Below are 18,350 nucleotides of genomic sequence, written 5' to 3'. Positions count from 1 at the left end.
GTACATCTATTACTTTATACTAAAACAGACACCATGAATGACACGTGTCACTTTCTGGTGCGAAATTTTTCCAACAAAATCCATTTTTCTAAAAAGTGCATGTATTTGTTTTGTTTTATTTTTATTCTCTTCCCTCTTTTATAACAATTTATCTATGAAAATAGGTATTAGTTAATATATTATTGCAATAATAGATACACGTAATATTAATTTAGCTAAATATTGTTGGAGATATTTTAGTCAAATCGGTACATTAATAATACAAAATATATTAACTCAAAATTTTGGTCAAAATTAGCAAATTACCCATATAAATTATGCATATTAAATGAATAAATTAAATGAATATTTTAAAAATTCAAAATGATGCAGTAGATAATATTTTGTTAAAAAGTTTATCAAAATTCGTATATGCACGGGATCTAATCCAGCTATACTAAAACAGACACCACAGATAACAGGTTTATTGTTTAATTTTCTATCCCTTTTTATTAGCTGTTTATGGGTAGAAAAAAAGAGTGTAGCCAAATATAGAAATTAATTTCCTAATGCAAAATTGAAATGAGCAAACTATGAAGAAAAAATATAAAAAACTGTGTATTCGCATTTCGCATTAGAAGCCCAAACTTTAGCTTGGGAGTTTCACACCGCCTGAAATTACAACTCCACAGTCCACCCTCTCAAAATGGCCTAGCTTAAACTGAATCTTGATTCTTCCTTGATTAAACTAGGGTGGTCTGGAACCATCAAGGGGACTGGGTATTTGGTTTCAGTAAAAAATGCAAGGTGAGCTGCTAGCTTTGTACACAGGTTTACAGAGAAAAGGGATTATATGGCAGAATGTTGTGATTATATCAACAAGTTATCTCTAGCATCAAAGACAACCATTACAGATGTTAATCCCGTAATTGTTCATCTTTGCAGGGCTCTTATTTTGCGGATTACTGATATCATGAACCAAGATGCACTAACAACTAACAAGGTAGCGGATAGATTGGCCAAGATGAGCAGAACAAACGTAATAGCCTCCATCTTCCTCGACTCTTAATTCTTAAACATAGGTATGGAGACTTAAAATTTAATGGTACTTTATAGAATTGACAAGTTTGAAAGTAACAACAAATATTTACAGATGAAACAATCGAAAATGAGTAAATATTACTATTATCAGAAACATATTTTCTCTTTTGATTGGATATATACTAAGTACTAAACCCATCCATTCCGATATTAATACTAGTTTATATAATTAATGTTCTAGTTTACAAATGCAAGCTTTTTGGTAAAACGGATTGAATTCGTAGAGAGTTTCTTAACCTTTGCAGAAGAAGTTGGTCCCTTATTACTACTATTAATGCTCATTATTCTCAAGCTTTGTCTGAGAATGTCTACTTCCCTCTTTCTTTTATAATCTTCATCCTCCATTGAAGCTAATTGTGCTTTCAACACTTGTATTGTTTCATCCTTTGCCTTTAACTCCTTTTGCAGATCTTCCATCAAATCTTCATCATCTGCTCTCCAGTAAAGTGTCCCTGGGACAAAAAAAACCTATGATTAGCTTTTTAGGAAATTTCCAAAAGAAATCTTTCAGTTTATCTGATAATGCATATATCCTGCCGCTAGGCTTACAATTTACAAGAAACAAGAAGAAGAAAACCCCATCAAGAATTTTAAAAATAATTTAGAGAGACAAAAGAAAATACATTAAAATCTTAAAATCAGGTTGTGCTACTCATTCAAGTTCTGCTGTAAATTGGACAAAATCTCATACAAACTCATTTAAAAAATAGTCGTCAGATTAAACAACTTAATTTAGGGGACAATGTTACATAGTACACAAGACTTAAGATGGAATCTCATCTACATCATTGTCCTTTGCAGCTCTCTGTATACCAATATAATATAATATAATATAATATAACATAACGATTGAGGTACGTGGTTCATTATCTATCTCAAATTAGACTACATTATTCTACAAAGTTTTGTTTTCATGACTCTTGTTAGTCAAATTTGGTTGGTAGACTAGACAATTAATTAATTAATTAATTAATTAATTAATAATGAGAAAGAATAAAAAGAAAAAAAAGGTACCTTGATGTGTCCTTTGAATGAGATGATCAAGTTCATGCTTAATAGCCAAATACAACGTCTTCCATTTTTCAACAGCCTCATCTCTTGTTGCTCTTTCTTCCCTCATGTTTTCCACAAGCAAGAAGCTAGAACTAGTAGTAGTAGTAGTAGTAGTACTAGTATGAGTAGTATGATTATCTTGCTCTGATTTGTCGGTGATTCCAGGCTCCACTTCCATCCGTCTAATCCTTTGTTCTCGGTCCTCCAAGCTCCTACGCAATCCCTTAACCTCTTCCCGGAGCTTTTTCCGGTCTCTCTTCCACTCCGTTTCTCTGAACGCAAACAACATGAGTTCCCTCTCATACACCTCTGTCTCTTCCTCCCTTTGCTTCAATATTGCACTGATTTCCTGCTGTAGTTGCTTCATTTTCTGTATAAACATCCTTGGATCATCTTTCCTTACATACCTTCCTCTTTTCATCTTGCTCGAACACACCCCCATATCGTCAAATTTTCAGCCTCTATTATTTTCTCTATACTGTTAAGAAATAAGAAGCTTCCTTTTTCTGACAACGTACTGCAACTTCTGTGAATGCCTGTATAACAATTAACAAATTCTGTCAAACAAATTCTGTCTACATGCGCACCTCAGTGCCGTGGTGGAGGATGGAGAGATTGAGTGTGTGATATCTGATATGTGGTATTTGGTATTTGGATGAGCAAAGACAAAAGGGCACTTAAATTCACATTAATTATTTAGCAGGAGAGTGGGGTGGGGGGAGCCTGTCACACAAACAGAACACTCTCAATAATACTCCTAATGATTTATGGGCTTATAGTTGGTCAAATGTGGTAAATAAATCGAGACGGAGGGAGTAATGATTTATGGGCTTATATATAGCTAGTAATGTATTATACGTTTTCGTTTTTTGTTTCCAATTTTGAGTATTTCAGAAACTAAAAACAAAAATTTAAAATCAGAATCATTAGTTTCTAATTTCATGATCATCATACATTTGCGAAAATCAAAATGTGATACCGAACAAGTCCTTTATTTTCGAGATTTACTATCGTCGAGTTGAATTTGAACAGGGGTTTTGTAGATAGTGTGTAAAATAAGTTGGTGTTATTAATAGATGCATAAAAGAAGGCCCGTGAAAGAGGAGTGTCCCAAGTTTGGAGAATTTTGTCAAAAGATAAGATTTGATGAAAGGATCGTTATCACATGCATTCTAAGATGTACACACTTAACTCACTTATTGATAAACTGTACTGTAGTACAATAGTAGATCACTAGGTGGTCTATTTGATGCCAAATGTTTTTTTTTTGTTTTTTTGTGTTTTTTGTTCATTATTCCTTATTGAACCAGACTATTACTGAGCATGATTTATGCATATGAAAATTAAGTTCAGACTTCAGCAGCTATTCTTGGAAATTTTCAGTTAGTTAGGGTTTGTGTTTATTTGTGGAGCATTACCTTCTTGTGTCTACGTGTACCTTGTTCCTAGATATCTTTATTACGGAGTACGTAGTTTAGTACGTTGATCTGGTCTAAAGATGGCCGTGGGCTGGGCCGGGTCGAGCACATGGGCCTAACCGGATCTTGTTTTAACATTTTGTAAAAGGTAAAACGAATTAAATATTGTTTGTAAACTTTTAAAATATTTATGAATTAAAACACGAATTATTTTGAAATGTCTTTCTCAATGAAATCCCTATAGAAAAAGAAAAATAATGAACTTTGAATCACTTTAAACGATTAAGAAACGAAAGAGATATTAAAATGAGAAAACTGTAAAGTTGTAGTAAATAAATAAATAAAAATGGAAACTTTAAGTTAATAATTTAAAATAAAATTTTTATAAGGTAGTTAATACAAAAGTAGTATATTTTTAATATAGTAAATACCAAAATTTTACTAATTTTAAGAGTCCAACTTTTAATTGGTTTTAACTTTTAAGAATGGATTGGGGTACTTGGGGGCACGTCTCCGGTGTCAATGGGGTGGGGCGGATACGGATGTAGATCCCTCCATTCCCATCCCCACCTAAAATTTTCATCCCCATCCCCGCCCCATCACCCATATCGGGTACAAAATTCATCCCATCCCCGCCCCAACGGGTACAAACTAAAATCCATCACTTCCCCACCTAAAATTTTCATCCCCATCCCCGCCCCATCATCCATATCGGGTACAAAATTCATCCCCATCCCCGCCCCAACGGGTACAAACTAAAATCCATCCCTTACCCACCACCCGCCTGGTTATCCATCCCCGCCCCAAATCCGCGCCAATAGCCACCTAATTTTTCTTATTTAGCAAACATTATGGAAAAAAACAAGTTCCATAACAAAAAAAAAAAAAATCAAACAAACAAAATTAAAAGTCTAGTCTTAATTTATATTATTACATATTACAAACAAAACAATAAAAATTTGTTCAACTTTTTATCTTGTTTCAATTTTAAATTGACATAGGAAATGATACTCGGATAGAGTTTACGAGTATCAAGTGGGTGCGGATGGGGCGGGGCGGGCGGGGATGGGGCGGGCCAATATAAAATCCACACCCGCTCCATCACCCATGACCTGTATGATTTTTATACCCATCCTCGCCCCATCACCCGCCAAACCTACCTCCATCCCCGCCTACTTGGGGCGGATCTCCCATAAAACCCGCCCCACTGACATCCCTACTACGTACATAGATCTTTATCATTGATGACGTTTCCATATAGTAATATGCGGTTTTATGATATCCTTACAACTTGTTTAGCGTTTAAATAATAACGAAAAGAAAAGGGAAAATATAACCGGCCAACTCATTTTCTCTTTGCTTTGTATTTCTTCGGTTTCCCTTTCGTTAATGATATAACACCAAACAAATTATAAGAGTATAATAAACCACATATAACTATGGCGCAATTTCGCTGTTGCAATCGTGCCATGCCAGGCGAATTAAAAAGGTTTTGGTCAGTTCAACGTGCTTCCGATCGGGCGAGGTCTCCAGATCGCGCCGATACCAAAAGTCATACTTTTATACGTTTGGCTTTGCATTTCTATCGTAACGGCTCTTTGAATTGTTGTTTAAGGGATTTTATTCTTCTGAGCATATTGAGTTATTTGGTGGTTATTACACTTGATTACGGTGTTACCAACTCTTCATATAAACTTAAAGATTAATTCTATTGATTGTGGTCGTTAAACGCACTTGAGTTCTTTGGCTTTCTAGAGCTGTTTTTATTCCTCCATTAAGTCCTATATATACTTGTACATTTTTCTGGCTTTGAAAACATACAATTGTTATCTCTTTCTCTCCTCTTCTTTTTTTATTTTTTTGGCATAAGTTCTACTGACTCCATCTCACACCCAAGAGTGTCATTGTTGGTTGAGATTTGTGTAAACCTTGGAAACAAACCGGTAAATACAATTGTGCACCCCGGTTACATCGAATCTCGTTTTCAATGCTGTAGTTTAGTTAACAAGGCACAACAATTTCTGTTAGATTATTCTATTTTCTTGTTCTACATTTTAATCTTGAAAACCTCTAAATATACCTGTAAATTATTGCTTTTTATTTGGAAAATTTGTTAAAAAGGACCTTTTATAACTCAAATTTTGCGAGAAAGGACCTCATATATATATTTTTTTTTATGAAATCACACCTTAATGTAAATTTTTTTGCGAGAAATAACCTTATATAATTTTTATTTGTGAAATCACACCCTTAATGTAATTTTTTTTTTGCGAAAGACAACCAAAAGTAAATTTTCGGCATTGACTGAGCTTTTTCGGCCATTGACTTGCACGTGAGAAACACGTGTGACTTTATTTTGCTAATCATACCCAATTTTTCTCCAAAATTCTAAGCTTTAAAACCTAAAGTTGAAAAAAAAATCGAAATAAAATCAAGTTTGAAAATTCAAGACTCGGGAAAATCAATGTCTTTAGCCAACGTAAGCCACACGTGCTGCTCACGTGCAAGTCAATGGCCGAAAAAGCACGGTTAATGCTGGAAACTTCCCTTAGGTCCTTTCTCGCAAAAAAAAATTACTTTAAGGTGTGTTTTCACAAAAAAATTATATAAGGTCCTTTGTCGCAAAATTTGAGTTATAAAAGGTCCTTTTTGACAAATTTGCCTTTTTATTTTTATGGTAGAATATTTACAAAAGTCCGTTACCGATAAGGAAATATTTACTATGTTTTCCATAATCATCTGGATTATCGTTCACCGTAATTATTTTCCTTTTGGATTGAATTTAGGCAATGTTCTTAATAATCAAAAATCATCTTAATAAAAGAAATGAAAAGACAAGACCTAAAAATTCATGAATACTCCCTCCTCTTCTTAAAGATTGGCCCATTGCAAATTTGTTGGTCAAACTTTGAAAACTTTGGCTATGAATTCTCATACACCTATAAAAATAATATAGTCATGTGGGGTATTGTCAGATTCGTTTCAATATATATGTTCGAAATATCAAATTTTTTTATAAATTTTACGCGTGTAGAATTAGAGTTATTTACGTTTTATGTCGTGTCTTAGATATCGTAAAAAATCAAATTGGACAATGTTTTAGAAACCGATGAGTATATATCATCAGAAATTTGTTATTTTCCAAAATTTGTTATATGCGGAGTATATATCATCAAAAATTCATGCATGTGAAATTTCTTTTCTTGCCTTTTCCTGTGTCATACCCTACTCCCTTTCACATCAAAATGACTATGAGAAAATAAGACTTTCTACAGAAACAAAAACAGCTCAGGATCCAAGAGAGAGTGGATTTTGAGACTCTTTTATTTTACTTTCGACAACTTTTATTTTACTTGCATTGCATTTGGGAGTAGATTGCTTTTGTATGTGGTGCAGAGTTAAAAACCGCTTCAATATACTCAAAATCGTCTCATATTTTTACATTTATACTTTTATCCTAACTTTTCATTTCTCTTTCCCTCTAACTTTCACCTTTCCCATTGTTGGAGAAAAACCCTCTATCAGCGCTTCACCAGCCAACCACCACCAATTGCTACGCAATTTTCCGGAGAAAAAAAACCTCCATCTTTATTTTATTTTATTTGTTTTGTCCGGAAAAAAATTCACAAACTTATGTGTTTTAAGTTTGAACCATGATACAAACTTATGAATTTTAAGCTTGTACCATGGTACAAACTTATAAATTTGGAGCTTCGGTCATGGTATAGACTTATGAATTTTAAACTCGTAGCATGGCAAGAGCTTAAATGCATAAGTCTACACCATGGTGTGAGCTTAATATGCATAAGCCTATATTATTTAAGGGTTTTTTTTATAACAAACTAATTCATTGATAAAGTCATACGACGTCTAAATAAAGATTTGAATCTAACAAATACATAATAATCGAATCAAATAAAAGCTTTATTTCACCATAGCTACGATCGTAGTATATCAAACATTTTGTATACCCTCTTTTATATTGCTTCTATTTCCAGCTTTCTTCGATGAGGGGGTCTATAGATTGTTGTAGCCGTGACAAATATGATTTCCGTCAGATTCGTCTTATTGTAGTCGAAAGATTCACCCCCTCTTTGATCCAGCACAAATCTCTACCATAGAAACAACCTGAACTAAACTAAATACACAAAACTTAACTAGAATCAAATCACGATAGGGGTACTTACTACACTGAAATATGTAATTTTATTGAGATCTAACGCCAAAAAACAAAACAGAATTGAAGTGAAAGGGGCGAAAATAGCCAAAATTTCTGAAACATTTTGGCTATTTCCATCCTAGAAAACACTACTTTTTGTAGACCATAAAAGGAGAGAAGAAAAGAGAGAGAGGGGGGGAAGCGGCTAAGTAACTTATGAATTTTAAGCTTCGACCAAGGTATAGACTTATAAATTTTAAGCTCCTGTCATAGTACAAGCTTAAAATTCATAAGTCTATACCATGGTCGAAGCTCAAAATTCATAATTTATATCATGGTACAAACTTAAAATGCATATGTCCGTGAATTTTTTCCGGACAAAAAAAAAACTCTTGTAAGTTGTCGAGGTTCCGCCGGTAGACTCATACATGTAATATGTGGCGGCCGGATTGACACTCGGAGTGGCGGCCGAGGTGATGGAGGATCGGAGGTGGTGGTGGTCAGAAATGTGGTAAGAAGGTTAGAGGTAAAAGAAGGTAAACGAGGAAGGTGCATATAAGAGGATATATTGGTAAATAAAGAGGGCGATAAATAATAAGCCCCTTTATGTGCTTCATATTTTGTAGACGACTGTATCAATCTTTTTATTCATTATATATAAGGCAAAACTTTACTAGCTTGTAGATTATTTAATCATTAATCGAGTGTTATAATTTCAAGACTTTCTCATATCATAAGGTCTTGAACACACAAAGTATACAATAAATTTATTGTACATTATCATAACTATTACCCAAATTTTTGTAACTTTTACTTTTTTTTGTAACTTTTAATATGTTTTAATTAACTTTTATATTAAAAAAAAAATTAGTAGATACACATTTTAAAGAGTTTAAATCATTAATTGTACTTCCTCCGTCTCTTTTTGTTTTTTACGTTTGGTATTTTGCACGCGTTTTAACGACTAATTAATGTGTATTATGATTCTTATGAGTTTTTCATGTAAACGAGGAATATTACGTTTATTTATAATGTTTTCACTCTTATCAAAATTCTGTTATTGGGAAAATGAGAAAAAGTTATTGTCCCAATGGAAAAGTGTGAGAGATTAAATGACTCAATGGATTTAATTGGTTAAAATATATTTATGTGTGATATAAAAGGAAATGTAAAGAACATTTTGGGACAACCAAAAAGGAAAACGTAAGAAACAAAAAGAGACGGAGGGAGTATCATTTATTAGTGATTTTGAAGAATATTTTTTTATAAAAATGAAAAATTTTATCATTAAATAATACTCCCTCCTTTTTACTTGCAACATTTTGATGTTCACGATTGTCAATGTAATCATGAACAATTAATATATTTTACTATCGACAAGTAAAAGTTATAAAAAATGATTTTTGTAAAAGACACATTAAGACGAATCTAACAAGATTAATATAAATCTTCAAAAATAAACAAAATAGATTATGTAAATAGGAAAAAACAAAGTGTTGCAACTATTTTGAAGCAGAAGAAATAGATAACTTCACTACATATAAGGCTAACTTTTAAGCAATTTGAGTTAATTTTTAAGCAAGTTGAGTTAACTTTTAAACAGTTTGAGTTAAACTTTTACCACAGTATACAATATTTATTGCACACCGCTTGTAAATAAGAATTAAGATCGGATAACTATAAAACGGTTGTATCTTACATTGCTGAGTAACATTTCCAGCTAAGCTACAAGTACAAGGTTATGATTTAACAAAGCGTTGTATCAGGTGGTGTTCACAAAACCCACAATAATGATTTAGCCCTATTTTCTATAATCAGCTTAGTTACTCTTCTACAAATGAAATTATAAATTTAAATTACCATTCCTGTTGCAATTAGAAAACTTTCAGAAGGGGTCTTCTCTTATCTTTTTGTGCGGCGTTCACCGTGAGTTTCTGACGTGACCACATTTCGGCTACACTTGCGTTGTCGAAATCCACACAAAGGAATTGTAGCTTCCTAATTGTATTGTACTTGCACGTTACACGTTACTGCGGTAAAGGATCAGAAAGCACTGAGGCATCCCCTAGTGTCTTCTTTGCACGCCAATATACAGCAGCGGCTGTTTCTGATGTTCCCATCTGCATATTGTAAAACATATTTAACAGACCTCTAAGGAAGACAGACAGTTCATAAATATTGAATCCAATCCAATCCAATTCAGTAATTACCTTTATTTCAATGGAATAATAGTCTTGCCACAGGCTGATGTCCTCACTATAGGTTGCAAGTGCAGATTCAAATAACTTACGAGCATGTGCAAGACTAGCTTTGTCACTGGAAGAAATCTCCAGCTCAATACAGCGCTTGTACATGCCTAATCCTGGCCGAGGTAAAGTTACAAGACTGCAACCAAATTCACAGGAGAGAGTTAGTAATTACTTCTTTGAAAATTAAACTAGCAACACACTCTCCTTCCTCTCTAAAAGTGTTAAACAACCAAACCCTTCCAGTATCGGAAAGTTTTAAAAACAAAAAACCAACACACTCTCCTTCCCTCCCCTTTCCTTCCTTCCTTCCTTCCACCATAAGCAGCTCAATGTCTAACTACATACCGCTTATAAAAGTCCCTTGCTTGTTGAATTCCATTGTGCAGCCAAATAAAGTTAACAATAGCAGCAGATAGAGAGAATCCATCATCTTGGCCACCATCTTTAGCCAATGAAAAAAGGGCAAGGTCCAACAACTTGGCAAAGTATTTCTTTTCATTTGCAAACAACTCAAGAGCCTGCAACGTAGTTACATCATAACATTAACTTACTAAACTAGTAAGTAAAGCTATCAATTTAGGAAACTATTAATGTTTTAAGAAATTCAAGACCAGAACCAAACAAATAATTTGAATATTTCTACTTGACAACCAAAAAGAGGTAAAACAGAGAGGCCAATTAACAGAGAAGAAAAAATATTAGTTGAAGAGTGATGATTGACGAGTCAGAGAAAGACATGAAAGTAGACGACCAAGGGGTGAGGTGAAGATACCATTCCTCATTGGCCAATACTCTCACCTGTTTTGCCTAGTGGAGAAAGAAACATCCGAATGGTAAGAGATGATGTTAGAAGTAAATGCAAATGCAGGTGATGAAGGTCATTGTATAAGCTACTGTCATAGTGAAATATTATAGAAAATCTCAGATGCTTAGATTTTTATACGGCAGAAAAATAGAAATAACAACATACCATTATCCACACGCCCTCGACATCTGATACATCTACCTTTTTCACCATCCTTTTCAATAGGTCAAAGATAGAGGACAGATGAGCTTTATTAGAATTTCCAGCTTCTGCAGTGTGCTTCATCTGTTCAGTAACCCTCAGAACCCATACTTGTCTTGAATCTGAATATCTCCCCTCGCAGAAAGTCTCCGCTAACTTCATTGCTTCATCGATATTACCCATGTTCTTGTACAACATTACGTACTGAGAGGCAAGTTCTTCATCAAGACAGCCCATGACATCAGCTTTTCCAAACACCCTCATCAGGTGTGATACATAGTCTCCTGCATGCTTTGAAGCACTATAATCTCCCGAATTTCTAATTTCTCCATTTGCATTGATGACATTTGTTAAAAATTTGATGTACATGTTGAACATCCCAGCTGATGGCATAAATTGTATAGCTTCTTCATATACCTAGAAAAGTAGCATCAATACAGGATTAAATGGATGGCAGTGAAGTTAATGACTGCAAATACAATTAACAAAAGAGTCCAGAAATGAATGCAACCCACGCAATTTCAAAAAACGATTTTTCTCTGAATGGAGGACTTCACAATTCCCATACATGGATATTTATATATAGAATCAACGAGCTTTACTTGATGCAAAGCGAAACACACACTAGCACCATGAGTCCTATAACTCCCATTTTTAATCTTTCCTTTCTCCTTTTTGATTTATTTTAAAAGATGGTCTTATCTCTAATTCAATATATTTATCTAAAGTTGTTCTTTTATATATACTCCTTGACATAATATCTTTTTAAGAATATAATTCAATACTCAACCCTTCATTTCACTCTTTTAAACTCTTCATTTTCCCCATAAGATAGAACATACAGTATGATAAAATAACCACAGTTTCCTTCGGTTTTACTATTGAAAGCCTACACTGGCTAAAAAGCTAGTTTCATCGATTTCCAAAACTTCAGTGAAGAGAAAAAAAAATTACAAACTCTAGCAACAGACCTGACCTGACACTTGATATCAAATGTGATCCTACAGACAACTTTTCTAACAAACAGCAACACCAAGCAGTTTGCCAAAGCATTATGCTGTTTTCTAACAGCAACACACGATGTGGTTCTTTTCTAGTTTTCTATCCCTCCATCCCAAACTTTCAGTCTCTACAAAGCATCTTGGATATACCAGGCCAAGTGGCCAACATGATCCACATCCAAAAATAAATGTTAAAAGCTCTTCAAACTTCCATAGGCTTCTTATCTCCTAATGCATTGACTACTTTACAATTTACATTAAAATGAACTAAGGATTTATTGTAAATATAACAAGAATATAACAATTTCATGGCTACATACTACCTCCGTTCCTAAAAGTTCTTTACGCTTTCCGTTTTAGTCCGTTCCTGAAAGTTCTTTACACTCTTACTTTATTCCATTTTTACTCTTATTTGGTCCACCATAACTTACCCACTCACAATACTTTAATATTAGTTTCCACCCACTCACATTGTTGGACAATTTATAGCCACTCATTTTCCATTTGTTACCCCACCATCACATGTTCACCAAAATTCCTTAATTACCGTGCAAATAGTAACCGTAAAGATCATTTAGGAACGGAGGTAGTACATTAATTGGTTTTTATTTTATATTAGACTATCCTATAAGGGAATGCAAATATATAGCAGAGGAATTAGTAGCTTCAATAGATTCATTTTCTTCTCTAAAAACTGGTAGGGAAAAAAACAGAGAGCTTAGGAAAGCTATCTAAAAGAACCAATACTATGTCCCACTAGAAGGTTGTACAAACCAGTAACATAATCTAATCTTTGACACCGGACTAGAGCAAAAGTATACTATCCAGCTACTTGAAAATTAACCAAGTTGCCTCTCCTCAGGAGCAAATATAGTGGGAGTAAATGACAAATGAACATAGAGTAAAAAAATTCATACCTTTATGATTTCATCCACCTGGGAACGCCCACTTTCTGAACTTATATCTGGAATGCTTTGTGGGTCTTTTAATTTATTTTGGGCAAGCCAATTCCAATATTCAAAATCTTCCGAAAAATCTCTCTTCATGTGAGCCAGTATCTCAGCTCGCATTTCTTCTGAATGTGCCAATTCTGTAGCTTCCACTATCTCTAGGAACCTCTTCCTCAGACTGAAACTAGATGGAATAGCATCAATAGCAGCTTCATATATTTTCTCAAAAAGTTTAAATCCTTGTTCACGAAAGACATCCAGTTTCTTACAAGAATCTTCCTTTTGAACATCAAAATTATCATCACCACCCTTTTTCTCTTCAAGGGACATGAACAGATCTTTGTTTTCCTCTTGCCACTGATTCTCCTTAGCATCTTCATCCTTACGAATCAGTGTTCCATCAACTTCCCCTAAAATAACTTTACGTGTTTTTAACTTGTTCAGGTATGTAAGCTCCATTCGCAGAAATTCAACCCAGAGATCTTCGGAAGTTTTGCAAGATCTCAAACCTGTTTGCATGATTACATGTGCAGCCCTTGCATTCAAGTTATGGTCAAACTCCCAGGCAGCAGAATAGATCCAAACAGCCGGAACTTTAGGATGGAATCTCATAACCTGGGCCAAAACCTGTAGCGCCCAATGGGCAAAATGTAAAATATAAAACATCATAAAAATGTGATGTCTTCGAAGTGAAATTCAAAGTTCAACATTTTCACTTTAAATAATGGTTAACATGAACATACAAGTAACTACCGATACGATGATTTTAATTTCAAATAAGTTCATTTTAACAAGATCAAAATGACAGAAGCAAGTATACTGAGTGGTAATATTACACGGTACAAAAGAACATGGGGGGTTATTTATTAATGTATCTGTGAATTGAAAAACTAAGTAATTAAACGTGGATACAGGCTATTGCCCAGCAGTGAAATCGTAAAAAAAAATGACTCATGAATAAAATGCTAAGCTACAACGAAATACATATTAATTTGACAAAGTAATATGGACAAAAGATAAAGAGACTCGACAGAAATATTTTGCATCAAGTCAATCAAATATTACAGAAAAGGAACTAAAGCCAAAAGGCATTATTAAGGAACATATTTATTATTTAAAACATCCATCTTTAGGATCAAGAACACAAGAGCAACCAGCATTGTTTCACAGATGATCACCCAGTACAATAAGCTTTGTTTTGCCAAGAAACTGAAAAGCAGCATACTTCTGAATGACCGCGATCAAGCTTGAGTTGGCAAAAGCATATGATGCATATCCTTTGAGATTAAAGAGTCATACTGGAGAATGGAAATGCTTGCATCATCAAGTCCCAAAAAACAAAAAATAATTCCATGATTCAGTATAACCATGTCAATACTATACTAGCACAGATAATGCAATTCCTTTTCAACGATAGACTAAGCAAGGAAGAAAAGTTCAAGTAACACTACATTTTCCCGGTCCCCCCTACCCAGAGGGCGGATCCAAATGCAAGGGATTATGGCACACAACTCTAGTTGATTAATTATAAAAATTAAAATACCATCCTACAATAAAATGATTGCAAGTAGCTTGGCAGGTATGATACGTGTTTTCATGCTTGGAGGTAAAAAATGTTCAAGCCCCAAAGAGCTTAAGAGTACTCTATTTCCACACTCAATAATCAAAACATACCCTTTAAAAATTAATTTATTATCTTATTTAGCACACTCCCTCCGTTTTTCTTATGTACCCACTTATTGTGACCATAGATCTATCGGTCGCAGCCGCGGGGTCGGTCGCAGAGTCTCGGTAAAGGAAATGATGTGTTAGTCGCGGAATGTGTCGCGGTTGTCGCAGCATGAATTTCAACTTTTAAAAAGAAATCCCATGTCAGCCCACTCACCACCTACCCTAATCCCGCTCCCCTAAACCGTACACGTGACATAATTAAATGAATTCTTTTGTCCACCTTCGCTCTCCACTCTTGTTTCAGATTTAAAAATGGAGCTCTATACTCTTCTTTGTGCATAGAGGCAGCGGGAGTGCCAAAAACAAGTTTAGGAGTGGGAAAATCATCTCCTGGGGAAGGGGTATGATGGTAAAATATGTTTGTAAAAAATAGAATGAAGTAAAAGTGGGCAGAAATTTTTTTAATAAAAAAACATAAGGTGACTAACTAAACAAGAAGCCTTGCTAAAACTTCAATGACAAGTTCGTAAAAAAGCACGAAATCCATCCTCTTTTTAGGACAAATGTGCTTTATTCCTAAATGTATATGATCCTCGGGTATTAGAAACGGTATGACCCTTGATTTCATCAACATGACCCAATTCCAAGTCATTTTGCCAGATTTTATCCTCTCTCATCTCCTCCACAATCTTACTTGATGCTTGCTAGCAACATTCTCGTGAGGTACATTCAACTCTTTGGCAAAATGACAAACTGATAATTTTCAAATATATGTGCATCTGTCACTCCCAACACCATGGACATGCTCTAACCTATGGGTTACCTATAATAGATGCTTTTAACCTAAGCCTGATATGTTAGATAGATGCCTCATCCAAATCCTTAACAATGCAAAAGACATCTCTGACAAGAAACCATGCAGCATGATGCAGTAAATTGGCCCAAGCCCCAGGTTCATTTCATCTATGCTAGGACGAAAGGTAATACTGTAACTGCAGCTTAGAGTTTGTTGCAGATTCTGTAAGAAGGGTATGAGGGGAAATTACAAAAATAATTTGTTAGGATGTGGAGTGGTGAGCAAGACAGTGATATGTTGTAAGACCTTATAACAAAAGGGAAAGGGATGCTTCAGGGAAATTCATTGAGAAAAGTGATAATTAATTTGTAGATTTTGAGAGTGCTAACCTCTCGAAAGTTGGATAGCTTGTATTAGGTGAACTTAATTTAGATATTGCTAAATACATTCATATTCTCCTAATTCCCAGACCATGTCTCTTCTACAATATCTTTCTTCGCTCTCTGTAATCTACCGTGCTAGCGTGAGTGAAGCTAAGGACCAAGACCAACTTGATTCTTGGCACATGAACTTTCCTATGAATATTCTCTACTGGACCCAATTTGCAGTCTCGTAACACCACACTTGCAATGCTTGGGATATTTGTAAATAATGGATATTCATGTAAGACAACTAATCTGACCAACCAAGTTAATCGACCTTACACTTTCCTAACACCCTAAGGTACAAGGTTCCTCAATGGATATTCCACCTAACCATAACACGTTCAAAATGGATATAATTCGAATGGGAAAATAAGGTCAGCTAGTTACATAATCCAGAAACAGGAGCAACTCAATCTACAAAATACATAAAAGAAGGGGAAGATAGAACTTCAGAATAATACGGTACAGTTTATCAATGTCGCTACTCTGTACTTGCATAACCAATGCAATCCCTTCTATTTCTTTCTAATTCAACGGTTTTTCAAAATCACATTGCTGAATTGCTAATTTGTACAATATTTACTTCAACCAGCATGGTTACAGATTCATCATCATCTGTTTTTCACACAACAAAGATTTAAATAAAATAGAAGATAAACAAACCCACTTCTTTAAGCTTTACATATGCTGAGCAACAGAAATACAACATAACGAGTTGACAACGCTCAGTGTCAACTTAGAAACAAGCATACTCATTGATAGTAAATATGAATATGGATATAAACAACATTAACTTCCAAAAACTAAAAAACACAAAGATTTTTACTTGGTTTTAACTAACCATGTGGCTACTATACTATATAGAGCACTATAAGCATGTCTTCTTTTTTGTCATAATATTCAGTTTGACCATGTCACTCATAGAATAAGATAAACAATACAAACCATTGCACTTCTTTGTCAATCAACATTCTTCAAAATCACAAAGCAAATTCAATTACATTGCTCTATTTAACCAATATAGTCTTATTCTCACACATTAAACAAACATGCAATCTATAAATTCATAATCCCAAATAAATAGGACGTGTATCGTACGAGTTTTAAAACTAGTTACAAAAAACAAAAAACCCCAACAAAACCCATAAACACAAAAATAAACCCCAAATTACCTTGTTCATCCTGCCACTGCTCCTCTCCTTACAAAACTCCAAATACTGAAACCATAGCTCAAGGTCTCCCTTAAATCTGCTAGTAGCAATACGATAAATCTCAAGAATTCGTCGAACCCCAGCGTAATCGGACAGAGATTTCTTCAGTTTTTTGTTACCTTTAGCCTTCAAGTCACGAGAAACGGATTTCTTCCTGAGAATACGAAGCCTATCAAGATGCTTTTCGTAATCAATATAGTCGACAAAATCTTGCTTTAAAGGGCTTGGCCTTTGGAGTCTGTACTCAAATTGTCGGCGCTTTTTCACGATTTCGGCCATTTCTTGGCGACTGAATAACCCCCTTTTCTCCAAATCGTCGAGCTCTGGAACCATGCGCTCCAATCTCTCTTGTACTACATCCGCCATTGTTGCGTTTCAGGGTTTAGGGTTTTTGGAGGTGAGGAAAAGAAGAAGGCGTCTGAAACTAGGGAATACTGCGGAAATTTGCTAAATTTGAGCGACTTTTTGGATCGTTTAAACGACTCTAGCGTTTCCTAGGCCGTTTGGTTTGGGTCTTCAGGTTTGGGAAAGGAATGAGCAGGATTAATTCCATTTGTTGTTGTTTGTAAAATCATTTTAATAAGGAAAAATTGACAAAGGTGGTTCTAATTACGGATTTTTCATGAAATGATCCGAGGTTTTCGTTAATGCATCAAATACCCCTAATGTTTCCAGAATGCACCAAATACCCCGAGGTTTAAAACAATAACATAAAGTGCCCCTAATGAGCATTTTCCGTCCATTCCGTTAAGTCTCCGTTAAAATTAAAATTATTTTGTTTTCCTTTTTTTTTCCCTTTATCTTTATCTTTCTCAGTCTCTTTCTCTTTCCTTTTTCAATCTCCATTGTTAACCCATTATTTCACCTTCACGTCCCTTGAGCTTTTTGAAAATCCCCACCCCCAATGCCTCCCCTTTCAAAGATTCAGATCAACTCAAACTAAGGCAAACACATTTGATTTTCGCATCTCCTCAAAATTCACAAACCTTAACAAAAAAATTGATCTCCAAATCAGCAATATTGGGGGATTTCAATTTGCAACCAATAATGGGTGAAGCTGCTCGTCGCAATAATCGCCGCAAAAAACCTGCAACCACCTCTTCTTCTTCTTTTCTTTCTTTAACCCAAAAAATTAATCCAATAAATCAGATATGGTGGGTCTTTTCAATCAAAGACCGAGGGTGCAGTTGCTCCACCACCGTCGCAAGCTCCACCACTGTAATTGAGGAAATTACATGCCAGGCTCCACCACCACCATCGCAGGCTCCTCCCTCTCTCTCCTCTACCACCTCCTCTCAAATATCTCTTTGTCGCCGGTTCTGCAGATAATC

General features: G+C 34.8%; 2 protein-coding genes across 2 annotated transcripts; both read right to left on the bottom strand.

Annotated features, from left to right (window-relative positions):
* Positions 1 to 1,105: 1,105 nt before the first annotated feature.
* Positions 1,106 to 2,913, bottom strand: LOC110799178 (uncharacterized). The gene is made up of 2 exons (XM_022004392.2): positions 2,095 to 2,913; positions 1,106 to 1,532 (listed from the first exon to the last, which is right to left on the bottom strand). Exons 1-2 carry the CDS (start codon positions 2,573 to 2,575, stop codon positions 1,258 to 1,260), a joined length of 756 nt encoding a protein of 251 aa, XP_021860084.2. The 5' UTR covers positions 2,576 to 2,913; the 3' UTR covers positions 1,106 to 1,257.
* A 6,447-nt stretch (positions 2,914 to 9,360) lies between these two features.
* LOC110799175 (uncharacterized) lies at positions 9,361 to 17,531 on the bottom strand. The gene is made up of 6 exons (XM_022004388.2): positions 16,981 to 17,531; positions 12,884 to 13,543; positions 10,930 to 11,382; positions 10,305 to 10,477; positions 9,921 to 10,095; positions 9,361 to 9,830 (listed from the first exon to the last, which is right to left on the bottom strand). Exons 1-6 carry the CDS (start codon positions 17,383 to 17,385, stop codon positions 9,738 to 9,740), a joined length of 1,959 nt encoding a protein of 652 aa, XP_021860080.1. The 5' UTR covers positions 17,386 to 17,531; the 3' UTR covers positions 9,361 to 9,737.
* Between the last annotated feature and the right edge of the window lie 819 nt (positions 17,532 to 18,350).

Source organism: Spinacia oleracea, chromosome 2 (genome assembly GCF_020520425.1).
Source record: "Spinacia oleracea cultivar Varoflay chromosome 2, BTI_SOV_V1, whole genome shotgun sequence".
NCBI lineage: Eukaryota > Viridiplantae > Streptophyta > Magnoliopsida > Caryophyllales > Amaranthaceae > Spinacia > Spinacia oleracea.
Note: the sequence above shows the minus strand (reverse complement) of the source record. Positions and strands in the feature narration are given on the sequence as shown.